This window comes from Carcharhinus amblyrhynchos, chromosome 1 (assembly GCF_965287045.1).
Source record: "Carcharhinus amblyrhynchos chromosome 1, sCarAmb.v2.hapA, whole genome shotgun sequence".
In the NCBI taxonomy this organism is placed as follows: Eukaryota; Metazoa; Chordata; class Chondrichthyes; order Carcharhiniformes; family Carcharhinidae; genus Carcharhinus; species Carcharhinus amblyrhynchos.
The window spans coordinates 155,171,905-155,199,169 of record NC_137324.1 but is presented as its reverse complement, the minus strand read 5'-3'; the positions used below and the strand labels follow the sequence as shown (position 1 = coordinate 155,199,169).

The 27,265-nt window shown below is 42.6% G+C and overlaps 1 protein-coding gene across 3 annotated transcripts in view; it reads right to left on the bottom strand.

The window, feature by feature from the left end:
- inpp4b (inositol polyphosphate-4-phosphatase type II B) overlaps positions 1-27,265 on the bottom strand; it is a 708,475-nt gene that overhangs the window by 17,093 nt on the left and 664,117 nt on the right. For all 3 annotated transcript variants that reach the window (XM_080194015.1, XM_080194035.1, XM_080194025.1), the window contains one exon: positions 12,438-12,592. In XM_080194015.1, the coding sequence (XP_080050141.1) occupies positions 12,438-12,592 (155 nt within the window). The remainder of the gene's footprint in view (positions 1-12,437; positions 12,593-27,265) is intronic.

Sequence of the window (27,265 nt, the reverse complement as noted above, 5' to 3'; positions counted from 1 at the left end):
AAGATGAGCTCGAAAAGGGTAGAGGGGTGACAGGAAAGAACTAGAGAAAGGTGAGAGGTCAGTTTTTGGGCAAGGCAATGTGGCAGAGCAAGTTAAACAAATGGTTTCAACATCTATAACAAAGATGTCCATGAGCTCCTCAAATTGTTGTTGGTGATACGGGTTGCAGAACTAGGAAGAGGACTTTATGAAGATGCTTAAAGAGAAGCCTGCAGTTTCAAGGACGATCCTGGAATAGGGGATAGTTTTTGTAGGCAGAAAATAGCTAAACCAATTGGGTGCTATAAATGTCTTCGACCCATACTTAGGTTAACTGTAAGCCTTTATTGATCTGTGGAACTATTTACAAATATCCAGTAAAGGGTACTAACTAGGAACTGGTTCCATGCTTGCCAGAACACACATCTCTGTCCAATACTAGCCTGACCCTGGGTGCAGGTCATGTGCTCCCTTACATTAGTGTAGGCAGTACTGTACTTAGACCCACATTAACCCTATATGTGCCAGACCTTTGTACTACACAGGCCACATAACCAATTGACCCATACTAGCGTTTATGCTCCATACAAGCCAGCTCCCATTCTTCATTATCTAACCTCATTAACATATCTTACTATCCCTTTCTCCTGCATGTATTTATTTAGCTCCCCATTAACTGCATCTATGTTAGTCACCTCAACCATTCCTTCTGATAGCGCGTTCCACATTCTCACCACTCTCTGGGTAAAGAACTTTCACCCAAATTCCCTATAGGATTTATTGGTTACTTTTTACATTTATGGCCCCTAGCTCTGGTTTTGGCCACCAGTGAACAATTTCTCTATATCTTATAAATTGTGCTACTTACCTACACAAATATAATTAAAGTTTGGATTTGGTTTAATATCATATGACTAAGGTTCGTAAATTTGATTTTTAAATGACTTGAAAATGTGTGCGCAGCTGAAGATGAGCAAATCTTTAAAGTTGATTTAGGATATGACAAGCCATTTTGAATGCTGCTGTCTGATTTCCTGTAGCACAAAACATACATTCTGTATTTTGAGCTAAAGCTAAGCATTGCAGCCAGTTAGCTTGACGTTAATGCCATTAAATGTCCAGGAACGATGATTAAATTCCCTCTTGTTGGAAATGGTCCTTGTTTGGCATTTGTGTGATGTACATGTTACTTGCCACTCATCAGTCCAAGCCTGAATGTTGACCAGCTCTTGCTGAATGGGACATGTACCATTTCAGCACCTGAGAAGTTACAAATGGTACTTAACACTGAACAATCGTTAGCAGACATCCCCAGTTTGGCCTTCTGATATGCACAAGGTCATTTGTGAAGCAGCTGCTGATAAGCTTAAGAACTTCTGCAGTGATGATTAGCCTCCAACGACTACAACATCTTCCTTTGTACTAAATATGACTCCACCCTGTGGGAAGTTTTCCCCGGCTCCCATTACCTTCCAGCTTCATTACGTATGTGGTGGCTGAGAGCATAGACAGCACCTGAAATATAAGAAAATCTGCTCTCCAGAGCTAGGATGGAGAAAGGGAGCCATGGTGGGTTGGTGGAAAAGCAGAGCTTGACATAGTGGCATGATGGGGCATCAGGGGTTGGTGGAGGGACACAACTTGGCACAGGGGTCATTCGGGGGACATTTTGAACTTATTTTTTGGAAGGACTCCTCATATAGACTAGGCTTCACATCTCCTTGAAGGGATTGTGAAACAGAACACTTTAAAAACCTGGCCAGACTCCATGAAAATTACAGAGGAGTAGGAGATGCCTTTCTGTGAAATCGAGCTAGCCAGAATGGAAATGTCAGATTTTTGACAGAAACCTGTCAAAGTTACTCCCAAAAATTTCACAGCTGGGGAATGGGATTAAGAATCAGGACACACCCACTATTCTTAAAGGTCTCCCATGCAACAATACTGAACAGAATGCTAAAGAGTGCAAGTTTGAACAACTTAACATCAGAGATAATTAGTTAATTAGAGGTGGCATGGTGCCACTGGTTTGTACTGCTGCCTCACAGCAACAGAGATCCAGGTTCAATTCCACCCTTGGGTGCCTGTCTGCGTGGAATTTAGACATTTTTCCCATGTCTGCGTGAGTTTCCTCCAGGTTCTCAGGTTTCCTTCCAGTGTCCAAATATGGGCACCTTTAGGTGGATTGGCCGTGCTAAAGTGCCCCTCAGTGTCCCAAGATGTGTAGGTCAGATGGATTAGCCATGTTAAATTGTGCAGGGTTACGAGGATAGGGCGCAGGCAAGAGCCTGGGCAAGATACACTGTCAGAGAGTCAGTGCAGACACAAAGGGCCAAATGGCCTCCTTCTGCACTGTAGTGATTCTATGATTCTAACATGATGCAGCAAAAAAAAAGCTATTCTGACTGCATATCATAGAATCCCTACAGTGCAGGAGGCTGCCAGTTGGCCCATTGGGTCTGCATCGACCACAATCCCACCCAGGCCCTATTCCGACAACCCCGTGCATTTATCCTAGTTAGTCCCCCTGACACTAAGGGGTAATTTAGCATGTCCAATCCATCTAACCCGCACATCTTTGGACTGTGGGAGGAAACTGCAGCACCCGAAGGAAACCCACGCAGACACAGGGAGAATGTGCAAACTCTACACAGACAGTGACCCGAGGACAGAATTGAACCCGGCTCCCTGGAGCTGTGAGGCAGCAGTGCTAAACACTGTGCCACCATGCCACCCGTGTGAGTTAAGAAAATGATAATGAAAGAAACCCATATGTGTTAAGAAAATATAAAAAGTCATGATTATTCTGTTTATGCTCAAGGCAGTATGAAACAAATGCAAGGCATCATAATGTGGGTTGTCAACCAAGAAGTATATGGACTATAGATCAAGAAAAGTTCAAGCTTGAAAGTGATATCCAAAAGGTTGGCAAACCTGCCAATATAAACTGCCTAGATTGAAAGATAAGGAAAGGCTGCTTGGGCAAGATACAAACTTCCATTCCAGCTAAGTTATCACTGCTAGGGGATTAAAACTGAATAGAGACCTGGTTTTTAATGCTCAATAACAAAACTGAGCATTATTTTCCTTCCATCAGTTAAGCCACTGGAGAGTTTGACTCTGTTTACTTACTGGTGGTGTTACCGTCGATGACTGCCAGGGCCATTACTTGTTTTCACTGCCACACGATACTTCCAAACTGAAGAATTAATCATTGGTATACAATCTGTGTAACTCTATAGGCGATTGATGTTTTGTTGATTGCTGGGACAAAATTAAGGCCAATTTAATGGAAAGTGTAATTAATGCACTACGATGAAATTTGATGTGTGGATTATGCATTTTATTCAAAATCCACTCTAAAAACCTACCGTATATCTGCTACTATTTAAGTTGCTGTTGCGCTCGCTATTTTCGATGTTAAAGATACAACACACTGTATGACATACAACAGCAGCTATATTATTATAATATTAGCCTACTGTATGGAAGCCAGCAGATTTCCATAAAATCAGTCAAAATAAAAACATGCTCCTTCGTAGCTGCATTTCTTTCACATCCAAAATTAAGGACTCAAAGGTTTTAAAAGTTACATATTTTACAATATGATCAATAATAACATTTTATTAACTGAATTATCTTTTGCATCTTTCAACACCTTCCTTAAATTTCTTGCTTGAAGGCCTCTGCCTCTCCCAAAAACTGGTGAATAAATAATATTTTTGCCAAGAGCTATGGCTACATGAGCTGCCTCTGAAATTTCCTAGTTTTCCACAATGCATCCATATCATTCAGTATACTATACTGGTAAAAATTCACTTTATTGTTAATGCTTTCGTCCCAGCAGCTTGCATCGACAAAAATATAATTCAATGTTTTTAAAACCAAAACCAGAGAGAAAGAGTTCACTGGCCTCATTTAACGTTAAATTAATTTTAAAAAAATGCTAGTTGAATATTTAAGCTGGTTAGTTATCTCCACCTAAGACAACAAAATCTCTACAGAGTAGAAAGAGGCCATTTGGCCCATCAAGCCTGCACTGACAACAATCCCTCCCAGGCCCTATCCCCATAACGCCACATGTTTTTACCCCGCTAACCCTCTGATACTAAGGGGGAGTTTAACATGGCCAATTCGTCTAACTTGCACATCGTTGGGCTGTGGAAGGAAACAAGAGCACCCGGAGGAAACCCACGTAGACATGGGGAGAATGGTCAGACTCGACAGACAGAAGTCTAAGCTGGGAATCAAACCTGGGTCCCTGACACTGTGAGGCAGTAGTGCTAACACTGTGCCATTATGCCACTGAAGTACGGTGATAGTTGTGAGGCAGGTTTAACTAGATAATGCGAAAAAGAGATAAAGAAGAATGATTTTCAATAATTCCAATTTGATCTCTTAAAATAAAATAACCCTTAAAATAAGTCACTTTAAGGGAAACAGATAGCTTGGCAGGGTCAAGGGAAACTAGTTGAGGGTTTTAGCACCCAGTCTTGTGGCAAGTGGCAAAAGGAGGATAGGAAATGGGAATTGATTGCATTGTTCAAGGCAAAGAAAAGATGGGCGTGAATGGGAATGAGAGGGTAACAGGAAGTGGATGTTGCCAATTATTTAAAAGGATGAAACTTCAAAAAAACGATAGCGTATTCAGCACAGATGAAGGGAGGAAAGAAGGACATGTTAAACGGAGCCAGGCCAGATGGTGAAGAATGAAATTAGATGCCAAATCTTTTCTTGATAATTGGTTTATTTCGATTCACCATCCCAGTGTCCCAGCAGTCTCTATTTATAAGCACTTAAGGCACTAAACTAAACCATGCTTTCAGATGGATTTTTGGACAGATTGTGGAGGGGGGGTGCTGTGCAGGAGGGGACAAGAAGGCGGGTAGAGGGGAAGGGAGGAACAGGGCCAGGCAGAGGGGAGGGGAGGGACAGGGCCGGGCAGAGAGGAGGAGTAGGGGGGGAACAGGAGGGCGGGTAGAGGGGAAGGGGGGGGACAGGGCTGGGTGGGGGGTGGGGCGGCTGTAGGGCCAGGCTGGGTGGGGAGGAACCAGGCGGAGAAGGAGGTAGGGCCAGACGGTGGGAGGAACAGATAGAAGGAAGGACAGAAGGATGCAAATGAATGGACTGAATGAGGGACAATGGCTCATATGGGTGTTTGGCTGGATGGATTGCATTTATTTACTGCCTTTTATGATATGCAGACATCTCAAAGGACTTCAAGCCTAATGAAGTAGTTTTTGAAGTATGTTTACTGTTGTAATGTAGTAAACTTAAAAAATACAGAAAATAAATTTCGAAAACCTTCTTCCCCTCTTCTCCACACGCCCCACTGATTGCAGCTTTAGACCCTGATAACCACCTTTTCTGTCAATTCCAGAAATCTGTCCTGCTGTGCCCCACATAATCACAATGGTGTTTCCAGTCTCTAAGCTTATTCTATGCTCCCACTCTACCTTTTTCATCTGACTACTAACCTCCAGTGCTATACCCTGTCCTCTTGCACCCTTGTTTCATCTAAATACAAACCTCAAGGGGTGATATTTGACTTTGTTGTTTTCCATCCATTTGATTGTTTATTGATTCATCATCAAAGATCAATTGTTCTCTATGGTGTGAGTATGAAATACCACTTAGATGGAAAACTTTCATCCACTCTGAACCAGATTTGCAAGCCGCTCTCCATCTCTTCATTGCTACATACATGAGACTCGGCCTGTACCTGAATATTGCCAAAACAAAACACAAAAAGAGCAAAAGGCGACTTGATTGAAACCTTTAAAATCCTTTGGGGTATTGACAGGGTAGATATGGAGGGGATGCTTCCTCTTGTGGGAAAATCTAGTACTAGGCATCACTGTTTAAAAAAATCAGAGGTTGCTTATTTAAGACCGAGATAAGGTGACTTTTTTTCTCTCAGATGGTCCTGAGTCTCTGAAACTTTCTTCCTCCAAAGATGGTGGATTTTTAAGGTTGAGCTAGATAGATTCTTTGTTATCTTGCTGATGAAAGATTATTGGGAGTTGGCAGGAATATGGGTTGAAGTTGCGATCAGATCAGCTATGATTTTACTGAATAGCAGAGCAGGCTTGAATAGCCTACTCCTGTGCCTAATTCGTTTGTTCATATGTTTGTGTACATAAACTCAGACCTGTCAGTCAAATATTCCCCCTTCCATATATGTTGAAGGAGACACTCTGGAATATATTGAACACTTCCCATAACTTTGCAACAACCTCACTTCAAAGGGCACTCCTGATGAGGGGATCCAACACCAAGTCAACAGCGCAAGCTCAGCCACCTAAAAACAGCAGCACTGACAACAAATACTTGCACAAGTCAACAGAAGTCCCGGTCTACAAAGTAGACATCGTCGTCATCATAATCCAATACTGCAGTGAGACCTGCAATGTGCATCACTGACACATAAAAGCACTAGAGAAATTCCACCAGCAATGCCTCCTCTGCATTCTCTGGATTCAATGAGAGGGTAATTAAACTAACACTGGTGTCCTCCTTGAAACCATCTCCACAAGCATTCAGGCAAAGTTTCTGCAAACTCAACAATGGACTGGACACTAAGTAAGTTTATTTATTAGCATCACATGTAAGCTTACATTGACACTGCAATGAAGTTACTGTGAAAAATCTCCTAGTTGCCACACTCCGACCATGTTCAGGTATACTGAGGGAGAATTTAGCATGGCCAATTCTTTTGGACTGTGGGAGGAAACTGTCTTTTGGACTATGAGGGGAAACTGGAGCACCTGGAGGAAACCCATGCAGACACAGGAAGAATGTGCAGAATTCACACAGACAGTGACCAAAGCCAGAAATTGAACCCGAGTGCCTGGCCCCGTGAGGCAGCAGTGCTAATTACTCTGCCACCATGTCCAGAAAGCTAAAAAGTGTCTCCACTGCCAGGTCCTGTGTTCTCAACCCTCAAATGGTCAATGTTCTGGGGAACACAAGGAAAATGTTACAAAGACAACGCTGAGCTCCCCTTGAAGCATGGCAACATTGACATTATCGAACTGGAGAAGTTTGTTACGATTCATTCAAAATGGCAGCAACTTGCCAATCAAACTACATCACTGAGTCCAATCATCTTGAGAATGAGGCAGAGCAGTGGCAGAGAAGGAAAGAAAGGAAAGGAAGAATGTCCGGCACTCCATACCTCAATACCTTATGGGATATCCGGTGGGTAGAGAATCTGCCTGTACAGAACAGGCAGACCTGTGGCAGAATCTCTCAACCCCGAAAAGGTGTCATCCTTGAATCGAGGGACAGCTGTCGATGATGATGACGATGTATGCTGATGGTGTTTTTCATACACCTCTTGATGCATGGAGCAGATTTCTCAAATGACCGCCCCAGCTGAAACCTGCAGCGGAGTTTGCCATCCCTCTTTGAGCCATGGCATAAGCATACTGTTTCCACATTTCCAAACCAGAGAAGGTAAGGATAATGCCTAATCTGGACATTTTTCACTCCTGAATGCTCACACTCATTGTTTTAAGATTGTGCCCCCTTAGGAATTAATTCATCCATTTTTTTCTATCCATGATTTTAAAAGCCCATGGTTAGTTTACAACTAATTCTTCTATACTTAAGGAAATACAAACCAAGTTCATACAATCTTAGAATTGAATGTTGTCGTAGCAACCACAGAAATGGGAAGGAGACCTGGGAAGGGTGGTCTCCTATTTTGTCTTACTCTTTTAGTCAACTCCTGCTGCAGGGTCTGAGGGACTGCAGTGAGGTGATTTTTCCCAAGGATGGGAAGAGGAGGAAAGTGTCTTAAACCAAGCAGCCATGCGTAGAAGCAGCTAATTAAGTCAGCAGCAAGGGTGTGGTCTCCCTCACCTGAGAACAGTGCACTAAAAGGATAAAAGAGCTGAGGAACGATACGAAAGGTGATTGGCATAGTCATAATCATAGCGTTTTACAGCACATTAAGAGGCTCTTCAGCCATCAAACACCTATCTATTCTAATCCTATTTTACAGCACTTGGTCCATAGCCTTGTATGCCTTCATTTAAAAGTTTTTTAAATGTTGTGTGGACATAATGCTTCTGTGAGCCAAACTACATAGTCTGAACGCTTTCCCAGCATTCATCCTATACATCAATCCTTAGAAACAACACATCTTGCAGCTACACTCATTGCTCTCTCTCTTCAGGTAACTCCATACATCCCTCTTCTGAACAGGCACCACTCTCACTCATCTTTGTGCCATCTCACATCCATCTCTCATAACCCCCTCCACACAAAATCCATTTTTAACACTCATAAATCTGTTTCTCTCCTTTGCGGAAGAGAGAGAGAGATGTAAAGGTTTGTGAACCAACCCAGTCCATCTCGCAAACCAGCCTCCCAGTCATTGTCTCCATCTACACTTCCTACTGCCTTGGAAAAGCAGCCAGCATAATCAAGGACCTCATGCACCCAGGACATACTCCCTTCCACCAGGAAAAAACTACAGAAATCTGAGATCACATACCAACTGACTCAAAACCAACTTCTTCCCTGCTATCAAACTTTTAAATGGACCTCTCACACATTAAGTTGATCTTTCTCTATGCCCTAGTCGTGACTGCACCCTCCCCATTCCTTCTCCCCTATGTATTCCATGAATGGTAGGTTTTTGTCTGTATAGCACGCAGAAACAATACATTTCACGGTGTCCCAATACATGTGATGATAATAAATCAAATCAAATTAAGGCAAAAACAGAGACTAAGGGCAGAATTTTCTTGTCCCACCCACCATGGGAATTGTAGCAGGAAGGACATAGACCATGAAAAGGTCTGTTGGCCTCGAGTAGGATTTTCCGGTTTGGTTTAAAAGTTTATTTATTAGAATCGTTGGTAGGCTTACATTAACACTGCGAGAACGTTACTGTGAAAATCCCCAAATGCAGCTGGAAAACCCCACCGCAGGGTGGAGGTTTGGCCTCCCAAAGGGTGCAATCTTCATGGTGGATTCTGTTTGGACAGGGGAGGCTTTTCATTGGTGATTCCACCATAGGCTGACAATACAGCAAGCAAGGCTGGACGAGAAAAAGAGCCCCCTAGCCAAACAGAGAGGCTCTTCATCTCAGCCACAACTTACCTGTCCAATTCCACTACCATCAATATGAAACTTGACAGCACAAGGGTGTCACAGGGGATTTTCATATTTAAATTTCACTTGACATGATTTAATATTACATCAGTTTCACTTTATTTATGTGTGAATCATTGTTATTTGTCGAAACTATCTTAGTCAAGGAGTATCTCAGTATCTTAGTACACTGGTAAGCCTCTCTGCGGGACAGGGCAGAACTTGAAGACCAGCGGACCATGCATGCACATGTACACAAAGCTTCTTCCACTCTCTCGACGCCACTCCATAACCCCTCCGCAGCACTGACTTCCCTTCCCAGCCCTGAGCCTCCATGCAAGTTGCCATTCTCCCCTTCCTCTTCTCTGTGACTTTAGAGCCAAACAAGGAAGCTGCTGACCTTATTCATAGCTACACAAAAGCAACCTTTAAGTGGACTGTGAACCGAGTGCCAAGAGATTTTTCCAACTTTATTCAAAACTATTGTACACTGATGAATATTTATGGAATGCAAATGCATCACAAGTGGGAACCTGTCACTGGCCACTGTAATGTTTGAGAAGCTGCAAGCATATCACTGACTTTATCCCTGCATCTTAATCTACTGTCAGGATCTCAGAATTTTTGAACCTGCCTAATTAAGTCATCCCATGCGCCACATTTCTCATCCTTGTTGGCTCCATAAAATCCCCCGCCACACTGCCCATCAGCCTCGTTCTGGAAGGTGCCGTTAAAATTAAACCTATAAGCAACTCCAATATAACTGAACAGTACAGTGGAATTTTCAACCCCACAGCATTGCTATGGTTGATCACCAGATTGTACCAAGACTCCAAAAGGTGCTGCTGAGGACACTTGATATAGGAAGTAGGCAGCTGTGCGACAAATTAAGTTCAATATAGTTGAACATGAAGATGTGAACATCTTGGGGGCAAAGAACAAACAAGGGGTGACAGCTCTAAATGATGCAACACACTGGGCAGGAAGATCTAGAAGTGCAAATACACTGATTATAAAAGTAGGGGTGAGTAAAAACTCGAAGTAGAATCCTGAATTTACTACAATACAAACACATACTATAACCAGAAACCTATGCATGAGCTTCTCATGAAAGGTCATGAACCTGAAACATAACTGCAAGATAGAGGTTGGTTCGCCAGACCACAACAGCATAATCCTTGTCAGCAGGTGTGATAACAACTACATTTTTAACTTTTCACAGTCCAAATGAAAATGCTATGACCTGACACGTCAACTCAGGTTATGTAAACGTAATAGATGTGTTCAAAGTCCTGAGAGAATTTGACTAGATCAATAGTATAGTTATCCTTCTGGTTGATGAATAATGACAAGGGTATAAATTTAGAATCAGTACTGGAAGTATAATAAAAAAGGAGAATAGACAAAATATTTTTGCAAAGAAGAATCCTTAGAATGCACAATGCATTCCCTCAAGACACCAGATCGGATCCCAACAAGGCAAACGTAACTTCAATTAATCAATTTAAAACAAAATGGGATGATCACGAAACTACTGGACTGTCGTTAAAAACTCTTCAGCTTCACAGAAAGCACCAGATTGTCCTAAGAACCTAGCTAGTTCACTCACATGCTTCAGGGAAGGAAATCTGCCCTCTTTACCCAGCTTGGCTTACACGTGACTCCATGTTGTAGACACTTAACTGCCCTCTGGAATAGTCTAGCAATCCACTCAGTCATATTAAAATCATTACAGAGAAGTCGGACAAGACTAAAACCCAGAACCAAACTCCTTCCCAAATAGCATTGTGGATGTACCTAGGCCACTTGGCCTGTAATGGTTCAAGAAGGTGGCGCACCACCAATGACAATGGAGGGGCAATAGATACTCATCTTGGCAGCGACATTCACATCACAAAAACAAATGTTATACTTTGTCGCAAGTACTTTTAAATAAGTTACCATTGCCTGACCTCTGAGTAAAGCTGTCTCCATGGCTGTCCAGCTTCTTCTAAGTCTATTTCATCTTCATTGTAGTTGATGATTTATCCTAACTCTTCTCTATTAGTTTAGAGGTTTTACAGGACTGCTGCACTCTGTCTCATTCTGCTCCTCTTTAATATCAATGGTCTCACCAGCATTATTCAACCATATTCACCTTTCTTTTGGTGACTTTCCTCTACATTCATCAACTTCCTTCAGGTTGCCCTCCTTCAATGCACACAATCTTCATTCCTTGTGTGAAAGGGCAATAAGCAAATTGGTTTCTTAGCCATAATACCATGACTTTTCTGCATCATTGCTAAAATTATTGTAATCAATTTACTTATTCCACTTCAATAAAGTAATCATATAACCAATATGAAATCTTCTCAGACCCTTGCTGTATTGTGCATGTTAAAGCTTGATCTGTGCAGATAATTTACAACAGTCTTTGGCACCAAACACAAGAGAAATCCCCAATTAAATCCAAAATCCATAACAAAGGAATAAATATCTTCTCTCACCAATCTTCAAAAAGGCTGAAGCACTGATGCCTCAAAATGAAGGCATCTCCTTTGATTTGCAGTGTAAGCTAGGATGCAGAAACTATTGACTGTGGGGTAATCAACATCCATGCATGGTCAAAACATTAGCAGATATGCAAGGTGTGTCTTTATGATTGTTTGCCTTTGCACTATTTGCAAACCTGAATCTTTATTTAGAAGGCTTTTAGACTAGTATATAATAAAATTCAGCTTTGGTGGGCCATAAAATTGGTGGTAGTTTATCCCCATTGTATGCCCCATCCAACTTTCACTTCCATTTATTTTCAGTTTAGTTTCAGGAACTGGTACCTGAACTCTCTGAATCATTTAGGAATAGTAAGTAGTCTCATAACATCAGGTTAAAATCTGACAGGTTTATTCGGTAGCACGAGCTTTTGGGCTGTTGCCTCTTCATCAGGTGAAGGGGCAACGCTCTGAAAGCTTCTGCTAGCAAATAAACCCATTAGACTTTAACCTGGTGTTGTGAAACTACTTATTGTGCCTACCCCAGTCCAACACCAGCAACTCCACACCATTTAATAATGGCCTTGGTCCATGGTCCAACATTACACTGAGAATGATCATGAAACACCATTTCATCCAAAAGTCTTCCAAATTATTGGACTATGTAAGGAATATCCAGAAGTAAACCTTTCAATTCTTTACAAACTTCGCTGTTTTCTAAGTATCTGTACAACGAGTATCTTGTGTCTTTCTGCTTTTACGCAATATTTTTCACTTCTCTTTTTCTATATCAACTTCTGCAATTTTAATTTATTGGAAAGCTCTGCATTTACCCTGCCTCTCAATATACAAGTCTTATGGATGTAGTTGAGAAATGCCTACCTCCTCATACAGTCCAGTGCTCTGACAAAATAGTCTGGGTGTAGACTATGTTCTTCTTGAAGGATCACACATTGCTCCAGGGTCACCGACATTGACGTTCTGTCTTTGGCACTTTTACAACTTGTGAAGCGTATTCCATTGAGCCTTCGGCAAATCTAAACAGGGTTCAAAATAACTTGAATTACTGGATTTGTTCCTTGAACATCTTTGTGGGCTTTGTGGTGTGGCAAATTAATGATTAGTTATTTCACAATTGGGATCTTGCGTTGCCTTTTATGCAACTGTTCCCACCAGTCTTCATATTATGTGGTGATAGTAAATCGATGAAAAATGCGACTTGCACTTTGCAATTAAATAACTATCACCAGCAAGGGGAACTCATTTTGGGCATAAGACATATGGACCGCGATTCTGCCATCCTGATGCGCTAAAGGATTAAGGTAGCAGGCTGGACAAATCCCACCACAGCTGATTTGCGGGGTTTGTGCGCATATTCTTGCCTCGCTTGTGTCTTCCAGTGCCGGAATTCCAGCAGTATTTTCTCTGTGCCTGAAATCAGTGGGGAGGTACAGAAATGATTTCAATAATCATTTCCCTACAATTTAAATGAGATTAGCAAGCCCAGGATTGAAGTCTCCAGGCCCATTAGCCTCTCCCACCCCACCAGAGTATTTTATTCCAGCAGGGATTGCACTAGCACCCCACTTTCGGAGAACTAGTGACCAGGCGCTGCTGGAGCGTAGGGAGGGCAGTCGGGGGCCGCCCAAGGCGTTGGGTGGCAGGGACGAGTGCCCCCTGGGCATGGGCAGCCTGGCAGCGTCAGCCTGTACCCCCTGTCACTGCCCAAAAGGGCAAAGTGCCAATGCCTGGGGGCACCTTGGCACTGCCAATTGGGCACAAGGCAATCGGTGGGGTGAGATAGTCTTGCTGCCACTTTGCCTAGGGAGCGGTTGGGACGGGGCCAGCCATTGGTGAGACTGTCAACGCGGGGCAACTGCGCATGTGCCGATCTCAACACTGATAGATTGGCACATGCGCAGTGGCCCACTCAGCACGCTAATTTCAGCCTCTCCAGTGGGAATAGGCCCCGCCCCTTGAAATTTAATGATATTCACGCTGGTGGCCTCTGCAGTGCACAGAGTGCATGGGAGATTCTTGTTTGAACTCAAACTGAAAAAACCAGCGTAAGTTACTCCAGTTTTCATGCGAATTCAACACTTTGAATTCCGTCCATAGTCTTGCAGCTGTAAGCTTGTGAAAGTACATCTTTGACAATATAATTTCTATTTAAAGAAATAAGGCATCACATACATAGTTATGACAACTACTGTGCTGCTGGTTGCATTTGAGGTAAAATCTCTACATGAAAGCACTAAATCTTATTTCTAGAGTTAATGGGAAATACTTAACCAGAGGCCATTCTGCTTGACACTGAATGATGATAACAACATTTTACATTGGAAGACTGCTGGTAAACTGCTGAAAAGAAAATTGCAAGTGCTCAAAGCACCTCATGAGAGTAGTCAACTCAATAAACCTTTTAGAGAATGCACTGTGGGTTGACACTAAGGTGAGGAACGAATTCAAGATAATTACTGCATTTGACATTAAAATAGTCACCTTTAATCGCATTTCATACTTCGGTCTGCTGTTCCTTTGTTTAGCAGTTTCTGAATACACATTATCAGTTTGTCAATCATGTAAAACTTGGTTGAGTGCTTTCAATGTTAAGTGCACAATTTGGAGAGTGTTGATGGATGTAAACAAGACTGTGAATAAAGAGGGGCTTTGTGTAACTTTCCATGGGAGAGGGATCAGCAAGTCTTTGAGGAGCATTGTACTGTTAGCTGATCCCTGACATCTCGAGCTGCAGGGCATTTTGCTCTCCTTCCTCTGTCTGCTTCTTTAATCAGAACCAGGCTGAAAAGTCATCAACCTTAAATGTTTCTGTCCACGGACATTTCCTGACCTGCTGAGCATTTCTGGGATTTCCTGTTTTTATGTCAGATTTCCAGCATCTACAGTATTTTGTTGTTTCTTCATCAAACATTCCTTGTCAGATGAAGGCACATGCTGTTTCTCTGCATTCTCCAAATGTACTCCTTGCTGAATGGCTGTGCATACGATGAATCAGAAGACCTTTCAGTGGCAGGACTGTATGGTGTCACCGAGTTATCCAGGCACCCAAATTTTTGTTTCATGACACCTGTAGGATGCTTACTGAAGTGCGACCCATGGTCTGGGTTATATCTTGGTTTTTTTTAGGAGAGCTGGGACTGTAGACGGGTGTGTGGTGGGTGTGGGGACACAGGGGATCCTTTCTCTCCAAGCAGCAATCCTAACATCCTTGGAAGGGTGGAATAGTTGGGAGATGCTTGGCCGAAATAAAGGCATTGTGGTAGGAGCCAGCATAATTCACATTGGTTCACACGATCCTTTTGTGGACATCAACTGAGTGAAAGGACTTTCAATTGACTATAGCCTGCTTCTGGTGCCTTGATGGTCAAGAATGCAATTTACTAGATTGATACCTCGAATGAGTAGGTTGTCTTTTGAGAAAAGATTAGACAGACTGGCTTGTATCAGCTGAAACTTGGAAGAGTAAGGGTGACTTGATTTAAGTATATAAGAACCCGAATGGTCTTAGGAAGATAGATGTGGAAAGGATGTTTCTGCTTGTGGGTCAGTACGGAAGTAGACGGTGCTGTTTTAAAATTAGGGGCACTCTTTTAGGACAGAGACGAGGAGAAATCTTTTCTCACAGAAGGCTGTGCGACTTTGGTACTCCCTGCCTCAGAAGGTGGGTCATTGAAGGTTTTTAAGGCGGAGATAGATGGATTATTGATAAGCAAGGGAATCAAAGGTTATCAGGGGTCAACGGCAATGTAGAACTTCTGCTCCTACTTCACAAGCTTATGCCATTCCTTGTCTATGTGGAGAACCTGCCAGCCAGCTTATTCCAGAGTGATTGGAGAATTGAATGCTTCGTAAACGGGGGCTAACGTTGGGAATTTGGTGCAAAGGCGGAAGGAGGTGGTGGTCTTTACTCTTTTATTTACTCCCAATGAGGGCTCTTCTTGTGTCCATAAGCCAAGAGACTGTAACTTGTCAATGCTTTACTAAGTTGGTAACTAACTACTCAAATAAATAAACAAATAATGTTTTATAGGCAGGAAGGGTGCCATACCTGCAGCATGAGTGAGTTTGTGAGAGCATTGTGATCACAGCCAATCATAATTGAGATAGGTTCCTACAGTTCAAGGAACTGCAACATAGAGTTGCTGAGCTGAAGACTGAGCTACAGACATTGTGGTGGCATCAGGAAGGCCAGAGTTACCTGGATAACTTGGTCCAAGAGGCAGTTACACCCCTTAGACTAAGTAAAACTTTAGAACTGGTCAATGATCAGGTATGGGAGGTTTGGCTCCAAGTTAGGCCATTATGGAGATCCAGGACACTAACAGAGGAGCCTCAGACTTGACTTTTACCAAGAGATATGATATAGTTGGTACTTGTATGGAAGAGAATCAAGACTGCAGGGTGAATGAGCAAACTAATCATAATACCATGGTACAGAAAGCCATTCAAGGGGGAGTGAAAGGGATGTGGCAGTGATAAGAAATAGTACAGTCAGCAGAATAGATAATGCTCTCTGAATACATGAACAGGAACTCTGGAGGGTGTCTTGCCTGATCGTGCCGGGGTTGAGGAGATTTCCTCACAGTTGGGAGTCAGACTTGCAGTCTGAGCAGGAGAATCCAGTTGCCCTGGTCCACATAGTTTTACCTATGTCTTTGATGTCCTATGATGGTGTTCTACTGAAGGATTACCAAAGCTACTTTGAAAGCATTTCACTTCCATGTGATCTCAACAAGAAAAAAAGTAAATATGGGAGCAGCGTCACCTCCAAGTATGCTTTCAAGCCCTATATTATCCTAACTTAGACATATTTTACAGTTGATTCAATGTTATTTGGGTCAATATCCTACTTAGTATCACTGTTGGATCACTGACACTGCAAGAGATGAAGTACTTCAAGGAGAAATGCCATCTGTAGCTTTTCAAGCATTGGGATCGGCGATTAACGGGGCTTTTGCTAAAAGATGGGAGGTGGATCAAATGTAGGATTGGGCTCATTTAGAATGTCATCAGAGCCTTCACTGAGACTGCTCATTCTCCTAATGGAGAAATCTGCTCATTGTGCTCAAACCTTCCACAACACCAGAGGGAAGTTGGAGGCCTGGCATTCAGCATAAGTCTGATGCTCACCTTGTTGATGCTGACTTAGGTCTAATGCTGGAGGCTGTGAAGGAAAAGAGGAATGTCCTCTTCTCACAAGGTGGTAGGAGGAGGCCATCGCATGTGCAGCAAAGACACCTCTTCATTCAGCATCCACTCGTGGTGCCTCCAGTTCATTCTCCTCTCCCACCCTGGCTGCATCGCCTCCATCAATGAGCTGTCTTCTTCCAGGGTATCACGGTCCTGAAGGTCCATGCTACTTGATGACAATGTCATGGAGTGTGTAGCAAACCATCATAATGACTGAGACTTTTGCAGGAGGGTACAGAAAGACACCACACGACTGGTCCAAACACATCTTCAGAAGCCCAGTGGCCTGCTTAATGGCTGTATTTGAGCAGTTGGCACTGGTTTATCATCTCTGTGACTTTCTGGGGCTCATGTAGAGTGATTAGTAACTGTCTTCCCAAGGAATTTCCCTTGTGCCCTCTTGTGGATTGGAGTAAAGGTCTGGTGGAGTCTGGAATACCGGAGGATGACGGGGCCATGACAGCTGCCAGGAAAGTGAGCACACACGGATGAACTTTTTGTTCTGGTCGCAGACCATTTGGATGTTGAGGGAATGGAAGCCTTCCTGTTGATGGATCTCATTGGGTAGTCACTGGATAGCCACACAGATGCAATCGATGATGCCTTGTCACTGAAAAAATCCAGTGATGGAAGTGTAACCCACAGCCCACGATTCCTGTAAGGCCGCATCTGTCCTTAAGTGAATATGATGTCTAGTTCTGGCAATGACTATTTCAGTGGCCAGCAGGATGTAATGCAGTTCAGCCATTTGAGATGCCATCAAATCCTCCAGCTGATCCTTGGAAGGAGGCATGAGTCAAGAAGTTAAATTTTGACGGCCACAGACTGGGCATTATGATCAGTGCTGCGAGGGGCAAGGTCTTCAGCAACACGGACACAGATGTCTGTAACCATCTGCCAGAAGAATCAACATCTCCTGTAGTTCCTAGTCATCTCGAGGTAGTTCAGTCTTTGGTGGTTGATCCTGTGCTGAGTGTATGTCCTTCATTGTCTTCCTATCTTTTGTTCATCTCCTGTAAACTCTTCATGCCCATGTTTCTGTCCAGCCTGCAAAGGCTGCCATTCATTGCTACTGGGCTCAGTTGTGCTCCTTTCCCAACTGAAGCCTTTTATGCTTGGCAACCTTGTTCCCTTCTCTTCTGCCCGTGATGTCAGGGGTGGTGTTAATTTTGTCCAAAGAGCCACTACTCCCTGTGGCGCTGCCTGCAACAGAGAGCTGCTGGCCTCTGATCCCTAGGGCCTTTAATCCCAGGGAACCACTGGCCACTTAAGTGCCTGATTAGTGCTTAATAAGGCAAACCTTCCCCAAAGGAGGGAATGCGGAGCTCTTGAGCCAGCAGGAAAGACCCCCATCTCCTGTATTAAACTTCTTCCAGAGCCACATCACTAGTGATTAGAGTGAGCTGTGTAAGTGCTACTACAGGCTGGCTAAAACCCATCTCATCACACTGACTCACAGGAGAATGCCACAATCCCTGGAGACAGGAAACTGCCATTGCACATTGATAAACCCATAGACATACACAGCTTTATCAGCTATTGAGGATGATCAACACAGAAAAGAGAACTTTTGCATTCCCCTCCCCCAACTGTCTACCTGATCTGCTAACCATGCCTTCTTGTTGGGCACTTCAATCACTTGTTTGTTGACAGTGTTGGAATTATGTAACGATGCATTGCATTAAAATACAATCTAATGCATTACTCACAGTGAAGAAAGTAGCTTTTGGAGTTAATGGATAGGTTGGGAGAATAAGCAAAATGCAGAATGCATAAGAAAATAATATATTGGGGTTAAGGGTGTTGTCTTAAGAAAGAAGAAATGATAAGATGTTTTGAAGGTCTGTTTGGCCAAGTGGATTTCAGCAAAGGAGACTGAAATAACACGATTTTGAGAAAGAATCTAGGTAAGAAATGTTAATTGGATGTATTTATAGTCAGTAGATGTCAATTAAAAGAAATAAGAAAAAGGAAGTTTACTGTTTCTCTATCGCTCTGTTCCCAAGTGCGCTATTGTCAACCTCTCTACTTTGATGCTGTCAAGAAATGCTGAGATTGTACTTCCTCTGCCTCAGTCCTATAAGACCACAACTGAGAAATGCAACAGGGAGATCACTGCATAAAGGCTGTTTAGAGACCACTCCATTAGAACATCAGTGGCGATGATGCAACAAACTAATAACAGAGACAGCGCGCGTCAAGCATAACTGCAGACAGGTTAGGCTAATAGACAAAGACAGGCTTCACTGCAGATTGGAAGACACCTGTTGGGGCAAAGAGAGTCATTGATATACACTGGTGAAATCTGTACAGATTTATAAACTGCAGACTGGGGAGACCCATAGAGATCAGACAGCCATTCCTGCAGACTGCTGAAGTCTGTAGAGATAGAAAGATGTCCTAAAACATATCAGAAAATTTGTAGAAGCAGAAACAGAACAAATTGGCAGCAACAGCAAAAAGATCAATGTATACTGGTAAAATATTTACAGAGGTAAACAATTACAGTCCCATCAGATCAACTGAGATGGACAGACATCTCTGCAGACTGGTAAAGCCAGTACAGATAAACTTAGAAACTGCAGTGGCCTGTGGATGCAAACACTATGGCATGCTGTTAATATCCATATAGCAGCAAAATGTCACAAAAGCCTGATTTTATACTAGAACACAATTTCAATTTAAATGAAGCCAGCATCTAAAAATCCAAAAGGAGATATGGAAAAAAGGGCCACTTATAATGGATAATTTTCAGAAATGGGCTAAATTTTGCCTTCCTAAATTCTACAGAACCTTCAAAACAAACCTAAAAAAAACTTTGATGCTAATTAATAGTTGACAGAGGAAATGAAGCCATACAATGAATTTGAAAGATTGTGTCTCAACCAGCAGACAGGACTGTAAACAATAATCACAAGCTCAGGGGCTACAGGGAGTCACTGTGTCTGAATGCGCTCCACATTCGTTGGGAAAGTTAATCATAAAGAACATCAGAGTGAAACCTGATGATGTGATAAACAGCATCTTGCCCATCAAAACAGCTTTTTTTTGATGGACTATTCATGAACCCAGGATACGAGATTGTTGCAAAATATAGGATATAGATTCGGCAATCACTTGTAATAATTATTGCCATGGAAATGATTTTGGTAGTTTTAAGAAGCTTGTGGCAGAAACAGCTGTAGCAACATTGCACAGTATGGGACTCCTCAGGAAATATGTCTAATCATGGGATTGAATAATTTGAAACAAAACAGCAGTAACAAGAATCAACAACTTTTCAGAAGCAGAAACTTGGTTGAAGAAATGGAGTGCACTTCAGAAGTTACAGTAACTGTTTGAGTACGGCACTGATTTAATTTAAAAGGGAGAAGGGTACTACTGATATTTGTAAATTATCGAATGGTAAATGGCATTTGTAGGCACTGATTTCACTTGAGGGGAGGAAGGTGTTAATGTTTTTAAAAGTTATCGACGTTACAATAAACTGTTAAAAATGTTAATAGTCTCCAACCAGATGGTTTCAGACTGTATGCGCTTCTGAAAATGTCTCAAGTCAGGCAACAGTTTCCTTCTGAAGTCTTCGTCAAATTCAGTGACTTCAATTTGCTGATCTGCTCTTTTTCTTACAGTTCTGACCGACAGCTCACTATTCAGGACAGATGCCCTGTGTCTATGTTATGTCTTCGGTGAGAATATCAACAGATCGGTTTCTCATGTTCTGAGCCAACAAGTGCTGTGCAACTAGAGCCAGGATGATTTTAAGTAGTTCTGTGAGGAAAAGGAGGACAACAATATGCTAGTTCAAAAGGGCACATGTGGGCGGCACAGTGGTTAGCACTGCTGCCTCACAGCTCCAGGGACTTGGGTCCAATTCTGGCCTTGGGTCAATGTGCGGAGTCTGCACCTTCTCCCCATGCCTGAGTGGGTTTCCTCCGGGTGCTCCAATTTCTTCCCACAGTCCAAAGATGTGCAGATTAGGTGGATTGGCCACATTAAACTAGAGTCTTAGTGTTCAAAGAAGTTTAGATTAGATGAACTAGCCATGGTATACGTGTGGGGTTACAGGGATAGGTGGGGGAGAGGGACTGGGTAAGATACTCTGCCAGAGAAATGGTGAGGCCTCAGCGGGCTAAATGGTCTCTTTTGTAACGTAGGGATTCTATGAACACTTGTAATTGTTAGATAGCGCTAGTTCTAAGAAGCTATCCAGTTATTCTGGAAGTTACTGGGGAAATAAAACCCAGAACTGAGAGTGATACTGGATGATGATAGTGACCAAATTGAAACCTCAGATGCCATCAGTATCCTGCTCACATGACTATTCTTACTTTCTGGGAAATCATTCTGATTATAACATATAGCAGATGTCATTATTCACTGGTCCTTAAAAAGGAAACACGAGGCTGCTCCTGAGTTCAGTTAACTTTTCAGAAATCTGCAAACCAATTCTTCAACACTGATACTTGAAAGGGCACGGCTTTGAAACAAAAAAAACAGCAGTTGTAAAAGTTTATCTTGTTTGGGGAAAGGAGAAGCAATATGTGGCACTTTGATTGCAATGATGTACAACGTCTCAGCTGAGGTCAGTTCATCAGAGTTCAGGAATTGCCCTGGGGTGACCTTCATTGTCGACATGGCTGAAGCAGGTACTAAGCAGTGGCCACACTTATAAATACTCTCATATGGATATATTGCTGAGTTCAAGGTTGAGTGTTTTTGTCCCCCTCCTGCTGGTTATCATGGTCTGGCAGTTATGTCCTTTAGGATTCAATCAACTAGTCAGTAGTTATACTTCTGGGCTCTCTTGGTGATGGACATTATAAATTCTGAATCCATGCTGTCCTCAGTCCTTCTTCCATAGAGTATTCATCATGGAGGAGCTAATGGTTACTAATCAGCAGGAGGTTTACTTGCAAATTTTGATTTTATGCCGTGTGACTTCTTGGGGTCTAGAGTCAATGTTGAGCACTGCCAGGGCCATGACTTCCAAGTATATATATACAAATGTACCTCATAGGATGGCGGTTCAGTGATTCAACGTTTAGCACAGCTGCCTCACAGTGCCAGGGACCCAGGTTCAATTCTGGCTGTGTAGAGTTTATATGTTCCCCTTGTCTGCTTGGGTTTCCTCGGGTTGCTCCAGTTTCCACCCACATGCCAAAGCTGTGCAAGTTTGGTGGATTGGCCATATTAAATGGGTGAATTTACATGGATGGGGCACAGGATGGGCCTGGGTAAGACGCGATGGGCCAAATGGCTTCCTTCTGCACTGCAGAAATTCTATGATTCATATTTGGGGAGTTAGCACAGTGGGGAAGCTCAGCCTGTGGGCCAAGAGTAAATGGTAACATGGTAGCCTGGATTAATGTTCTGGTGTGATTTAAAGCTACAGGATTTAAATGCAGTTAAATAAATAAATCTGTAATAAAAAGACAGTTTAAGGAATGGTCACCAAGAAGAGCTGTCCCACAGGCTGGACAACTAACAGCATGATATAGTCATACTCAAAAAAAAATCAAACCAACAACCCAGACTCCTCCATCACCATCCCAGCCCTGTCAACAGAGATAATGACACAGTCAGGAGGCAGAGACACAAAAGTCCTCAGCATTGGCTCTGAACCCCATAAAGACTTATGGCATCAGGCCAAACATGGACAAGGAAACATTCACTGACTACCACTTACTGCCCTCCCTCAGCTGATAAATCAACACTTAATTACTTTGAGCAAGGGCATAGAATGTACTTGGGAATTTCCACATCCATCATAAAGAGTGGCTCGGTAGCACCATTAATGATCAAGCTTACTGAGTCCCGAAGGTTTGGCTAGGGTAGGTGGTGGCTGAACCAACACAACAAGAAAACCTACTTGACCTCGTTCTCATCAATCTACCTGTCATAGATGCTGCTGTCCAATAGTGGTTATAATGAGTATTGCACATACCTTCACATAGGGCACTCTCTGTCGTGACGTGTGGTACTACCACCATGCTAAATATTTAAGCCATGGTTCAATTGGCAGCACTCATAACTCAAAATTAGAAAGTTCTGGGCTCGGGTTCCAGAACTTCAGCATAAAAATCAAGAATGGCACCCCAGTGCAGTATTAAGGGAGCCAAAAGAGAAAATGCTGGAAAATCTCAGCAGGTCCAGCATCTGTAAGGAGAGAAAAGAGCTGCTGTTGAGTCCAGATGACCTTTTGTCAAAGCTAAAAGGCATAGAAAGTGGGAGATATTTATGCTGCTGAGGGAATGAGAGATAAGTCATAGTCATAGAAACCAGAAGAATAGACTACTAATAGCTGTCCACAAAGAGAATAAAGGGTGCAAATGGCAGAGAAGCTGTAAGCTGTGACAGATGAAAATATTGGGGGAGGAGGGGAAAGATGGGACAGAGGTAGAATGTAGAAAAGGGGAGTGGGGGAGAAAAGGGTAGGGAAGGGGGATGAAGTAGGAAGAAAGGGTGGGGGGGGAGGAAAAATGAAGACAGACAATAAAAAAATAAGGTAGAGAACAGTAAAAAATTAAATAAAATAGAATGAAAACAAAGGTAGGGCAGAGCAAATCACCTGAAGTTGTTGAATTCAATGTTGAGACCGGAAGGCTGCAAAGTGCCTCACCAGAAGATGAGATGCTGTTCCGCCAGTTTGCCTTGAGCTTCACTCGAACATTGCAGCAAGCCGAGGACAGATGTGGGCATGGGAGCAGGATTATGTGTTAAAATGGCAAGCAACCAGAAGGTCAGGGTCCTGATTGTGCACAGACCAAAGGTGCTCAGCAAAGCGATCAACCAGTCTACGCTTGGTCTCTCTAATATAGAGGATATCACATTGGGAGCAGCAAATGCAGTCGACCAAATTGAAAGAAATGCAAGTGAAACACTGCTTAACCTAGAAAGAATGTTTTATCCAGTATTAAGGGTGCACTGCACTGTCAGAGGTACCGGGTTTTGGATGAGACATTGAACTGAACAGTCTGCCCTCGCAGGTAGATGTAAAAGACCCCATGGTACCATTTCCAAGGAGAGCTGGCTCTGGAATCCTGGTGAATACTTGTCCCTCAATCAACATCACAAAACAAATAATCCAATCATTATCAAATTGCTGTATGAACAAATTTGCTGTGCACAAATTAGTGACTGCATTTCTTACAGTACAACAAAGACTACACTTCAAAAGTTCTTCATTGGGTGTAAAGTGCTTTGAAACATCCAGTCATCTGTATGGCTCTGATCAAAACGGGGGCACGGTGGCAGTAGTTGGCACTGCTACCTCACAGCGCCAGAAGCCCAGGTCTGATTCCTGGTTTGGGTGATTGTCTGTGTGGAGTCTGTACGTTCTTCCCATGTCTGGGTGGGTTTCCTCCCACAGCCTAAAAGACATGCTGGTTAGGTGCATTGGCCATGCTAAATTCTCCCTCAGTGTACCCAAACAGGTGTCGGACTGTGTCAACTGGGGGTTTTCACAGTAACTTCAGTGCGGTATTAATTTAAACCTACTTGTGACACTAATAAAAAAAGCCTGCATTGACTCATCTGATTCACACTTGAGGTTCCAAGGAATGAGTCACTCCACCCATGTTGGAACACATCATTGTGATGCCCAGCAACATCAATCCCCCCATTGCTTGAGGCAAATCCTTTTCTCCTTTCTGAAAAGATCATCAGTGTTTTTGGGCGTCTCATCAGTGCAGTGAAGTTCTGCTCAATGATCCCTCTTTTCAGCCCCAAGGGTACAGCATTTGTTAGCTGAACAGAATTTGGAGAGGGCTGTATCTTCTGACACAGATTCTCAACTGATGTCCCTGCCATCAACATCAGCTCTTGCCTACTTGTCATGAAGCAAAACAGAACTCTGTTTAACTGGTTCCACCAAAGGATCTGAATTGGTGTGTCGCATGCATGAGTTTGTGATGGTGCGTCCTCAAAATGACCATCTGTGTCCTCCAATGACTCCTGTTGCTGTGTGAGGATGCTGCCAGGCAAGGTAAGAATGCTACAACTTAACAATACCAAGATGATCATATTTTACTCGTTGTCAAAATTAAGTCAACATGAATGGGTGCTGCATGACATGTGGGTTGTTGATAGAGGATTGTATCGCCAGAAGGTGTGGCGTCCTGGTCTTCATATCTCCAAAAACCAGGGACTTTGAAACTTCATTGATCTCCACTGCCTCCTCTTGTGCATTTGTCAGCTGGAAAATCTGTGGAGACCCACCTCCTGTTCCCTGCCTCTCATTCTATGTTCTCCTGCAGTGAGGAAAGAACAGATGCACAAGTGATTTTAATTGTATGTGTTCATTTCACTGATGCATTGTATTTGGTGAGCCATAAAACTGTATAAGGATAAGAGTGAGTGGGAGCGATGGATGGATAATTAGGGATTTGGGGAAGTGTTTGGCAATATAGTAACAGATTAACACGCAAGGTAAATGAGTGTGAGAAATGATGTAATGGCACAGCTTGAAAAGGCAGAGTGAGGAGTTAAAATGATACATAAAGTAAAATGTAGCTGGATATACAACAGTACTCATCTTTTCTAACTTGTTGTTAGAAAACACTTCTGGGACTGAATCCATGAACATATCATCATACTCCATCTTCAAGCTCCCTTGATCACATCCAGCCATGCCTTTTTGACGTCAACAGCAATTTCTTCATCTCATTACTGATGAACAGTAACTCCCTCCAGCTTCTTCCTGAACCAAGTTGCACATTGGACATAGATTGTCACACCACCTTGTTTCCAGCTCTAAAAACTCCAAATTCAATCTTCAGAATTTTCATGACTGGAGTTGAGGTCGCATTCTGTGGGCATTCAATATGCTTGTTGCCGTGTATTGCATACCAAATCTGGAACTAAAATGCTAATGATCTAACAAAGTTTAAAATAAACACCAACAGTCATGCAGAACTTTCTTCTGCTTCTTTCCTGTGATATTAGACCTTCCTGCTCCTGGTGCATCTCTCCGTTAATATCAGGTCTTTGTGCGTGGAACAATGTGAGCAGCGGAATAGTTGCTTTAACATTTTTTTAGAATCAACATTGTAAAGAATGGGTGCCAACTAAAAATATCTAAGATAACAAATTGTTCACTTCAACTTGAGAGAACTTCTGCCCAGCCAAAGAGGTTAAATTACTTTCATGATGTAGGTCTTCAAATTAAAGGGCAAGTTCAATATGTGTATAATTGGACTGTGTTCTCTGAAAAGAAAAGGACTTTGTCCCTTGAACATTGGATTAGATACAGTCATTTGGCAAAGAGCCATGTGTATCTAAGTTCCTCCATTCTTACAGTTTAAGATGCTATTCAGCTAAGTTAACAGGCTTATTTGATTTGATTTATTATTGTCACATGTATTAACATAGTGAATAGTATTGTTTGTGCTATACAGACAAAGCATTCTGTTCACAGCAAAGGAAATTAGAAAATGCAGAATGTAGTGTTACAGTCATATCTAGGGTCTAGAGAAAGATCAACTTAATGCAAGCCAGGTCCACTCAAAAGTCTGACAGCACCAGGGAAGAAGCTGTTCTCGAGTCAGTTGGCAAGTGATCTCAGACTTAAGTATCTTTTTCCCAAAGGAAAAAGGAGTCCTTAACTTTGCTGGCTGCTTTGCCGAGGCAGCTGGAAGTGTAGACAGAGAATTGGATGGGAGTTATGACTTCTAAGATATCAGAAAGGAATCTATCCTTCCAAGTTGGCATTGGCATCTGATAGATGAGGCTACCCAAAGTGAATTTTTTCATGATGATTTACGAAATGTAGCTTCAAACATTGCCTACCAAAGCATTAAGACTTAGAGTGTTGGGAAATTGTTGCAAACTTTCATAAAAGGTTGGAAGATACAAGGTAGTCTTTAAAAAGTTTAGGGTGAGATTAAGAATTTAAATTTAGGAAACTTAAGCTACACAACAAACAATTTATATTGCAGTTGTTGATTGACTAATAGAAATTTCTAAATACTTAAGGAAAGTGCAACTAACAGAGAAAAGTTAACGTACAAGATTAGCTAAACTGGGAAGAAAGAAAGAGGGTGGCAACTCACCACGGGCACATAGTATTGGTGATCCAAAAGCATCACTGGGGGAAAGCAGAAATGCTCCTGAAGGATTTCATGTGGCATCACTAACCAACAGCATTAATTATGCCAACCTATTAGTATCACATTGAATAAAGACTAAGGCGGTATGGTAGGAAAGTGGTTAGCACTGCTGCCTCACAGCACCAGGGATCTGGGTTCAATTCCTGGCTTGGGTTTGTGTGTGGAGTTTGCAAATTCGCGCCGTGTCTGCGTGGGTTTCTTCCGGGTGCTCCAGTTTCCTCCCACATTCTGAAAGTCATGCTAGTGAGGTGCATTGAGCTGAACAGGTGGCAGGCAGACTGTGGCAACTAAGGGAATTTCACAGTAATTTCATTGCAGTGTTAATGCAAGCTTTACCTGTGACTAATAAATAAACTTTAACTTTGACTGTGAACTTGAATTTGCTAAAGT